Consider the following 10,867-nt stretch of genomic DNA (forward strand, 5'->3'; position numbering starts at 1 on the left):
TGAATTGCGATGTATTGTTATTTAATTATAGTTCAATTGTTTTACAAATTGTTCTTTATTACTATAACATTATGGTAATAGTTATTAACACAAATTTAACTTATATAACAAATAGATATTCATGTATTGTTATAAAATAGATACATATTTATATGTTTCTACTTTTAATCGGTTTTGTTCGATTTATTCGGTTTAATCGGTTATATACCAAACCATATCCAAATCCTACGGTTTTTATAAAATTATATCCATTCGGTTTATATGGTATATACCAAAACCAAACCATATTGTCTATTTCGGTTCGGCTCGGTTCGGTATGGTTCGGTTTTACCATATTGAACAACCCTAGTATTCACTAACTTTAAGTAAAATCACATTTAATAAATATTTTTTAATCGAATAACCTATTTAAAACCCATTAAACTAAATGAGTTTTTATGAATATTTATTTCTATTAAATGTCCACTTAAACCTGGTTAAACCCAATTTTTAACATCATGTGCTTTGTTAATTGATAAACTTAATGTCTTTGTAAAATATTTAAAATTTGAATAAACTAATGTCTAGTTGAATAAATTAATCTAGATTCTGACCTTTCCTTTCAAAAGGCGGGTATGTTTTTTGTTTTAACTATTTTTGATAAATTTAATTTTTTAATTTTTGTTTTTTTTAAATCTTTCTGTTCCATATTAATTTAATTAATTATTTAAACTTTATTCCTAAAGTCTGCAACATATTGTATTTTCTTAGTAGTTACCTAACATAATTAATGAAGAATATTCCTACCCAAAAAACCAACTTGGAATCGACCCAGAAATCAAAGTCTCATACTCTATTAGACATGGCCTATATACTCGAGCGGTTCTTAAAATGTTATATCCGAAAACCAATATCAAATCCAACCCGCACCGAAAACCGAACAAATTTTTGAAAAATGTTCTGTTAAATACATATAGATATATAAATGAGTTAATATGGTCTTCACTAACTTTAAATAAAATCACATTTAACCATGAGTCTTTATGATTTCAAATGAGCTTTGATATTTATAAAATTGCGACAAACATGAAAAAGTATGATTACTTAAATTAAGTTGTAACCATTATATTTATGAGAGTGATCATTGTTGTATGTAGTCTAACAATACTGTGGTATGAGTTTAGCTCGAAAGAATTTTGCAAATCTCTACAATAATAATTTATTTTTATAGAAATCAAAAGATCGAATTCACAAACTCACTTTCGTATTGCTTTAGAAAAATAACTAAAAAACTAAAGCTTAATCACTTCACACAATTCGTTGGTGATACAACAACATATATAGGACTAGATAATCCTAATCCTATTAGTAATCATTCTTTCAGTATTTCATATTCCCTATTGATAAACATAACAGTTAGATTTAGGATAGCTTGTGGTTCAAGCTAGCTCCCAAGCTTGAACCAACAGTCTCCCCCTTAAGCTTGATTTCATCTTCACATACTACTTGCATTCCAATAAAACTCCTCATATCAGCAAAACGAACTCGGCTAAGGGACTTAGTAAGTATATCAGCTCGTTGCTTATTTACCGGGACGTGTTCCACCTCAACTTGATCGTTTTCAACGCACTCTCGTATGAAGTGAAACCTCCTGTGAATGTGTTTGCTTCGACCATGAAAAACGGGGTTCTTAGTGAGTGCAATCACAGACTTATTATCAACCCGTATAACCACCCTTTTGCAACCATCACCTACGACTTCACTTAACAGTTCCTGGAGCCATATGGCTTGCTTCGCAGCTTCCGTGGCGGCCATAAATTCTGCCTCACAGGATGATAACGCCACAATCTCTTGCTTTTGAGAACACCAGGTTACGGGACTGTCTCCAAGATAAAAGATATGTCCGGTTGTACTCTTGTCATCATCTCGTCGACATTGTGAGAACTATCACTGAATCCCACCAATGCTTGCCTTGACGATCGTGTAAACCTCAAACCAAGATTAGTAGTACCTCGCAATTACCTCAGTACTTGTTTCAAAGCCGCACCGTGAGACTCCTTATGTTGTTGCATATATCTACTAAGCATACCGACACTGAAAGAAAGATCAGGCTGTGTGTGTAATAAATAGCGAAGGCACCCAATGCTTCTTCTATACTCCCTCTCGTCGATGTCTCTTTTTCGTGACGACTTAGATAGCTTGACGTTCATGTCCATATGTATATGAGTAAGATTGCAATTGTTCATACCATCTTCTTCGAGGATCTTCTTAGCATATCGATCTTGTGATAGCACAATTCCTTCATCAGTTTGACGGACCTCAATACCTAGATAGTAAGTTAGTCTACCAAGGTCGCTCATCTCAAATCTTCGGGCCATCTCCTTCTTAAACGTAATGATAGACTTCAATGACGAACCTGTCACAAGTAAGTCATCAACATATACGCAAACAACAAGCAAATCCTCCTTCTTCTCCTTTCTATAGAGTGACGATTCTTTCGAACAACGGGTGAAGCCTAACTCTTTCAAGATCGTATTGAGTTTGATGTTCCATGCCCTAGGCGCCTGTCTCAAACCGTAGAGAGCCTTATGTAGTTTATAAAATTATTTGATCGCTTGATAAAATCGTTATCTACTCAGAAACAAACGGTTCTTAATTATATTTTTATTAATACAAATTCATTTATTAGAGTTAAGTGTCACCGAGTATCCGAAACTACCAAGTTCTAGAAGTAGTTGGGTTTGACTGAATTATATCTTATTAATTAGGCTAAGACAACATTATATATAAAAATTATTTTTAGATGATATTATTTATTTTATGTTCATTTACATATTATGAAATAACATATATATATATATATATATATATATATATAAATTACTGGGAAGCGAGTAATAGTTATCTATATAATTAAGTTGGAGTAAAAAAATTTAAATAATAAGTTTATTTATTTATATAGTATATAATTATTTATATGATATTAAAATAGTTATATAGTATATTTTAATATGAATTTTTATTAACTGAAGCTTCCTACTCATATGATTTTATTAACATTTTTATATTTGCCGTAACAAAATTTTAGCCATCAATCTCAAAATTTTCAGTGTGAGATTTTTAATAATTTTAGTAATTTATAATTTTGAAAACAAATTCAATGCAAATTTTGAAATTAAGATATCAAGGTCTCAATACTTTTTCAGAGCAAATTTTAAAATTAACATATTTTTGTATTTTTATGGTATATAGCTTAATTTAAACAATATTAAATTATATATATATATATATATTTAATCTTAATATCGATTAAATGAGATTTCATATTCATATGATTTTATGATCATTCGTATCTTGCTATAACAAAATAAAATTTAAACCACTGATCACAAAAATTTCAGTATGAGAATTTTAACAGTTTTAGTAATTTATAGTCGTTTTAAAAAATTCAAATATATCATATAAGAAAAAAATCTAATTTTTAGTATATGGTTAATGTAATTAGTTAAATTTTTTTAATAATATAAAATTAAACAAAAATGATAGAGAATACAAAAATTGTTATCAAAATTATTAATTATCATATATATATTAATCATATTAGTTAATTTCATAGTTTTAATTTAAGGAAAATATAGAATATTGTTCGTACACTACTAATCAGTTTGATAGTTCGTTTGATAAAAAATATAATATATGTTTATCTGGACAAACCTAAGGATTTTAAGAATTATCTTAATGGTGACACATAGCCACTTTAAATGACCACTTTAAATGTTGTAATGCTTCTTAAATTAATATATAAATGAATCTTATTTTAGTTTCTTCAATATCTCATTTTTGTACTCATAACAGAAATATCTTTAAAATGATTAAATATTGAGAACTTAAAATTCTATTTTATTTGTTACAAATACCAATCATTTTTGGAGCAAACTTCAAATGTCACGGTGAATGCAAATACATTGCAAATATATAGTTTTCTTGCCTCTAAAGTAAACAAGGAGAGAGTGGAGCGCCGCAGAGACAGTCGTTGCCGGCGAATGCGCTAACCGGGAACTTTGTTGTTGGAAGCTTTCCGCAAAGATGGTTTTGGCTCAAGTTCAGTCTCTGCAGACTGGCCACAGTTTCTGGCACCATCCCGAATACCAAATTCCTTGACAGATCCAAGGTTTTCAGCGTCTTTGCGAACGTCAAACTCCCCATATCGAATCTAAGTTTGTTTCCCGCTGCTCGAAACTCAAGCAGATACTCTGTCTGGTTAAGGAACCTTTCTAGACTCCCTGAGATCTCGTTTTTCGACAGATCAATATAATGGTAGTATAAGGGTGCCGCTGGCTCCCAATTTTCTATGCTCATCTTGATCCCGCATTTTGCTAGTTTCAACAAGAAGATGCTCGGTAATGAGGTAACCCACTCTGGAATCGTTTTGAGGTGAAACTGGTTGTACGAGAGATCAAGAAACTCGATGGCGTTAACGTTCAAGGAAGGAAATGGATCATTTAAAAGATTGTGAGAGAGATCAAGATTATTTATATTGGTCAGATTGACCAAACCATTTGGGACGATTCCGGAGAACCGGTTCTTGGAGAGATTCAACTTTTCGAGCTTGTTGAATCTTGATATATATTCTGGAATTGTCCCAGAGAGATTGTTTTTGCTCAGGTCAAGGAGCAGGAGTGTCGGTCCGAGCGATGCAATAGACCGAGGAAGTTTTCCGGAGAATCCATTGCCGGAGAGATCGAGAAATTTGAGCTCCGTCATGGATTCGAAAATATCTGGTATGGTGCCGGAGAGGCGGTTGCCGCCGAGTTTCAGATTCTGCATTAGCTTGAGATTAGCAACCCCTAAGGGTATAGTTCCGGTTAGGAGATTACCGCCAATAAAGAGACCAGATAAACGAGACAGATTTGATATAGAATTCGGTATTGGACCGGTGAACTTATTTCCCTGAAGAAACAAATCTTCCAACTGGCTTAGCATGCTGATGTCGGTAGGAAGGGGACCAAAGAGACTGTTATTCTCGATGTTAACGTATCTAAGCTTCGGTAATTGGAGAAGGAACTGCGGAAAAGATCCAGTGATGTTCCCATGACCTCCTAAGCTAATCACTTCGAGGTGCTGGAGTTTAGCCAGCGAAGGCGAGAGAGTGCCGGAAAGGGAGCGTTCGGGTTTCTTGGGAAATCCGACTAGTGAAAGAATGGTGACACGGTCACCGTTAACGCAAGCGATACCGTACCAGGAGCAGCAAGCAGTACCTTTCTTCCATGAGCTGAGAATGCCAGAAGGATCTCGTGTTATACCCTTTTTGAAAGCTAAAAGACCCGCCTCGTCATCAGGATGACATGTGGCGGCTCCGCTGGGGTTTAAACACTGGAGAAAGATAGTGGCGGCAAATACGAAGAGAGTGAAGGAGCAATAGTTCATGGTGATATCGTGGGATTGAGAGAAGTTATTGTTAGCTATTTGTAGATGGAAGGAGACTCCTTGAGAGCTGGGGATTGAGAGAAGCTATTGTTATCTACTTATAGAGGGAAGGAGACGACTTGAGAGCTGGAAAGTCAAAGTCCACGATTTTGACCTATTCATTTGCATGTGGCAGAAAGTGGTATGTCCGTTTCTCATGCCACGTTGTCTTGTCTTTAGAGAGAAAGGTTGATTTCATTATCCTATGCAGCAACTTGTGCGAAAAGAGGCTGGGCAAATAAACCGAACCCGAAAACTCGAACCGAATCCGATCCGATAAAAATGAATCCGAACCGATCCGAACCCGGCGTAAATACCGAATGGGTCATGTTTTGTGGTATTTCGGGTTATGAGTATTATCCGAACCGAACCCGAATCTAAATGGATATCCGATAGAACCCGAAACATTCAAAACCTCGAAAAGATCTTGTACCAAACATGATCTCAGTTCCTAATATGTATCCAAAATATACTAAGAAATATTGAACATCTAAAATACTTATCTATTACATGAAGGTTGGTGGTTCTATTACATGAAGGTTGATGGTTAAAGATGGCCGTTGAATCTTGAAGTATTTAGATTTAGATTTTGTTTTCGTTAAACAATGTTTCTCATCTCATGAGAATTTGGTTTTCGTTTTATGTTTTTGTTTATTTGGTTTTCTTTTTATCAGTAAATATGTGTACTTTTCGTTTGAATTTGAATGATCACGGTTGATGTTCCTTATTTTTGAATCGATTTTACTTTTAAGTTTTGGTTACAAAATAGGTACAAATCAGGTATTTTAAAACTGAAAAACTGATTTTACTTATGTTTTGGTTATAAAATAAATAAAAATCAAGTACTTTTAAACCGAAAAACCAATTGGGACCCGAACCCGAAAGTATATTGGGTTGTACCGGTTCTTTGAAGATTTACTAACCCCGACCCGAACCCGATAGAATCCGAACCGGTCCCGAACCGAACTTTCATATAATCCGAATGGGGCTGATTTTGATAAACCCGAAAAAATGAAATCCGATTGGATAAAACCGAAACCCGATTGGGACCCCGAATGCCCAGGCCTAACGGGTATTTATGGGTATTTTAATTATAGATCCGAACCGACCCGAACCCGACCCGAAAAAGGTTATTTTGTTGTATAAGAAGTAGGTTTAGCCGTGGCAACCAACATAAATGAATGAAAAAAAGAGAAAACTTGCAAAAATGGTCACTTTTAAGTAGGAGGCGAGAAAACAGAACCAAACCAAACCAAACCAAACCAAAACATATGTCTAAACCATTTGGTTATAGATTTTATCAACCAAATCGTTCGGTTGGTTTTGTTTAAACCGAACCGAACCAAAAACCGAAATATATTAGTAATTATATTAACTAAATATACTAATAATATTAAGTTTTAAAATATTGAGATATTGGTTCCCATAGTCCTAGATATGATCATAATTAGAGAAGTACCACACATAACTAGAAAATAATTTATATTCCAGTTTTACCCCTATAACCTATAATCTAACTCTTACATAGTGTCTCGAAAATGTCAGTTAAGTGCAGAAAAAGACTTTATCCAGCGAATTAAACTAATCGACATGACCCATCTGTTTTTCTTGAAAATACATGATATTCGGCAAGTAAGCTAACTCAATGATTCAAATTTGATAGCAACTATTTTACTTTTTTGGTAAATAATATTTATATTATTAACTAATTAAAAATATAATATTTTAAATCCTTACTATTAAAACTGTTTGAGACATAATAATAAAGTTTAATGTGTTACAATTATAGATAGCCGATAACTAGTTACCACATACAAATATGATTTATGTTCCAGTGAAAAACAACATGAGAATTATCAGCTAATATATGTTACCGTGTAAAACAAAATATTATATCTATGTTAATATGTGTGTTTCTTTATTATATGTACTACATGACATTTAAGAGCTAATACCCATGTTAATAGCTACTATATCTTTTGAATGATACATCAAATTATTAACAACCTACAATAATGATTATTGCATGCTAACTTTGTTATTTTACTCGTTAATTTAAATTTTAGTAACTAACTTATCTATTACAGGATAAATAATATATTAGATTAATAACTAATGCTAAATTATAAATATTGTTATTATGTTATTGATTTGTTGACGCGCCATAGGTAACGCTTCACTTGCTAATCAAATAAATATCTTAATATATAGTATATAGGGATAATTGCCAAAACGGAACAAAAATTCAGCATGGTTGTCCTTTTGGTATAAAAAAAATTTTGTTTACTTTTTCTCTCTTCTACCCTTTCCAATTCTAAAACTTAATGAAATAAATAGTTTTATGAATAAAAAAATTGAAAAGTAGAAACAATTGATAAAACACCCATATACACAAACATATTTTTTTTTTGGTTAAAAACATGATAAATTAAATTTTAAAATTACGTTCTACTAAAAATAGAATTCATCTTCTACGAAAAATGGGTCAGTAGAAAGTGAATTCTAGGTTATAAAATATTTTCTAAAATTTTGACTTAAAATTATATAAATAAATATATTTTTTAATTAAATTTTTACTTTAATTCGTTTTTAATATTTAAATGCTTTTAGAATGTATCTTTTTATTAATTTGATTAATCATAAGTTAGTTTTGGGATTATGAAAAGATAATACTAAAACGACAACTTAATGATGGTATTATACTAAAAGGACAACCATGTTGAATTTTTATTTTGTTCTGGCAATTTTCCCTACTATATATATTATAAGGTGCCACAAGTATCACTTAACTACACGATGATATTTATGTTCAATTTTAACAAATTTTATATTTTTTGTTTTACATTTGTTAGAGGAAAGAGAAGAAAAATAATAAGAAGAAGAGTGTAAAAGTAAAAATCATGGGAAGAAATATGAAAGAGAAAAGAGAATGTGAAGGGTAAGTGTAAGAAAAAGTAGAGTGTAAAAATATCAGAAGAAAGATAGTGTAAGAAAAAAAAAGTGTAATAGTGTGTAAGATGAAAGAGAGTGTAATAATGTGTAAAAAGAAAGTGAGTGTAAAGAAGGGTATTTTTGAAAATCCAAAGTAAAAATGGTAGAGCAATCTACACATATATCAAATCATGTGTATATTACTAATTTTGATATCAATTATGTATATTCAGCAAATTCTATAATTGGCTCCCATAGTCCTTGGTGTCATCATAATTAGAGAAGTATCCCTCGTGACTAGAAAATAATTTTGATTACAGTTTTACCTATATAACCTATAATCTAACCCTTATATAGTGTCTGGAAACTGTGAGTCAAGTGGAGAGAGAGACCATCAAAACATGACTTTATCCAGAGAATTAAACCAATCAACGGGACTCATCTGTTTCTCTTGAAAATACATGATATAGACGAGTAAACCAACTCAATGATTCAAATTTGATAGCAACTATTTTTCTTTTGTTAAATAATATATATATTATTAACTAATTAAAAATACAATGTTTTAAATCCTTACTATTAAAATTGTTTGAGGCATTCGTTGATAAAAAAAAGAACTGTTAGAGGCATAGTAGTAAAGTTTAACGTGTAACAATGATATATAGCCGATAACTAGTTACCACATACAAATATGATTTATGTTCGAGTAAAAGCAACATGAAAATTATTAGCTAATATATGTTACCTTGTAAAACAAAATATTATATCTATGTTAATATGTATGTTTATTATACGTTCTACATGATATTTAACAGCTAATACATATATTAATAGCTATTATATTTTTAAATGATACATCAATTATTAAAAACTTACCATAACGATTATTGCATGCTAACTTTGTTTTTTACTCGTTAATTTAAACTTTAGTAACTAACTTATCGATTACATGGTAAATATTATATTAGATTACTAACTAATACTAAATTATAAATATTTTTATTATGCTACTGATTTGTTTAACGCGCTACATGTAACAGTTAACTTGCTATTCAAATAAGCATCTTAACATATAGTATATATTGTTAACGTGCCAAAAATATCACTTAACTTACTTAATTACACAATAATATTTATTTTCAATTTTATCAAATTTTAGATTTCTTTTGTTTTACATATTCGGTTAGAGGAAAGAGAAGGAAATAAGAAGAAGAGTGTAAGATAAAAGTTAAAGTCGTGGGAATAAATATGAAAGATGAAAAAGGATGTGAAAGTGTTAGAGGAAAGAGAGTGTAAAAATATAAGAGGAAAAATAGTGTAAGAAGAAAGAGAGTGTAAGAATGTAAAAGATGAAAGAGAGTGTAAGATTTTGTAAGAAGAAAAAGAGTTTAAGAAAGAGTATTTTTAAAAATCCAAAGTAAGAATTGTAGAGCAATCTACACATGTTAAATCATGTGTATATTACTAATTTTGACACCAGTTATGTATATTTAGAAAATTCTCTCTAAAAGATTTAACTATTTAACCTAAACAACTAAACAAAACTTTATATGCTTTACTTCAAAATGAATAGAAGAAACACAATTGGAAATAAAATAAAATACAAAAATATAAATCTCATACATTAACTTCAAAACCAAAAATTACCTATGATACTACAAAATGAGATGATGTAGACGCCTTCTGAGAGCTTTTTCCTAGGCCTTCCAGGCCCTCGTTTTGGGAGTCCCGATGAGAGACTTGGGACGTTATGTTTAGGCTGTGAGGCAGAGGCAAACCATTTCCTTCCAAGTGTGCCTTCCGGTGCATGAATAAATAGACCAGCTGAAACATGTGGAATTACTTCCTTGTGTGGCCTTCCAGGTCGATTCTTGGGTGATTTTGAGAAAGGATGTTTCTTGCAATACATCTTATTATGTCTTGCTTGGACACAATTCCCACAGTGATGTAAATGAAAAAATAATAATATAAATATCATAAATAACAAGAGAAGAAATACAAACAACAAAACAAGCATAACAAGAGAAGATACATACTACTTTTGTTCCTCGTTTTGAATTCTTTGGTGGTTCTCTAGGTTCACCTCTATCTCTCTTTCTGTTTTTACCTGGTGGTCTCACTGGAGGTTTCTTAAACAGAGGTGGATTGATCCACACATTAGTTATTACCTTCCACATGTTCATGCCATTAACTGGTTTTAGAGGATGTGCATAACATATCTCCAGTTTCTCAATGGTGAACCAATTAGATAAGTGTTTTCAGATCTTGGTCAGCATTTTTCTCTAAACGCATGGCTGAGACAATGTGGCAGCAAGGAATGCCACCGATCTTGTACATCCTACAACTACAAAAAATGTCACCTCTCATCTTCACCAAAAACTTATCATTGAAGTACCCAACTTCATAGTCTCCTAATCCACAACTCAAAGGACTGCAATTCTTTGCAAGTTCAATATGTTCTTCGAGTTTTGCAACTGATTTATAAATGTAG

The 10,867-nt window shown here is 31.7% G+C and overlaps 1 protein-coding gene across 1 annotated transcript; it reads right to left on the reverse strand.

Annotated features, from left to right (window-relative positions):
- Positions 1 to 3,863: 3,863 nt before the first annotated feature.
- On the reverse strand, positions 3,864 to 5,461 carry LOC106293661 (leucine-rich repeat receptor-like protein kinase PXC2). The gene has a single exon (XM_013729327.1). It carries the CDS (start codon positions 5,404 to 5,406, stop codon positions 3,970 to 3,972), a length of 1,437 nt encoding a protein of 478 aa, XP_013584781.1. The 5' UTR covers positions 5,407 to 5,461; the 3' UTR covers positions 3,864 to 3,969.
- Between the last annotated feature and the right edge of the window lie 5,406 nt (positions 5,462 to 10,867).

This window comes from Brassica oleracea, chromosome C5 (assembly GCF_000695525.1).
Source record: "Brassica oleracea var. oleracea cultivar TO1000 chromosome C5, BOL, whole genome shotgun sequence".
In the NCBI taxonomy this organism is placed as follows: Eukaryota; Viridiplantae; Streptophyta; class Magnoliopsida; order Brassicales; family Brassicaceae; genus Brassica; species Brassica oleracea.

What these genes read in the sequence shown, in the direction of transcription:
- LOC106293661 (XM_013729327.1), bottom strand. Translation starts at nt 5,406, where the DNA reads ATGAACTATTGCTCCTTCACTCTCTTCGTATTTGCCGCCACTATCTTT.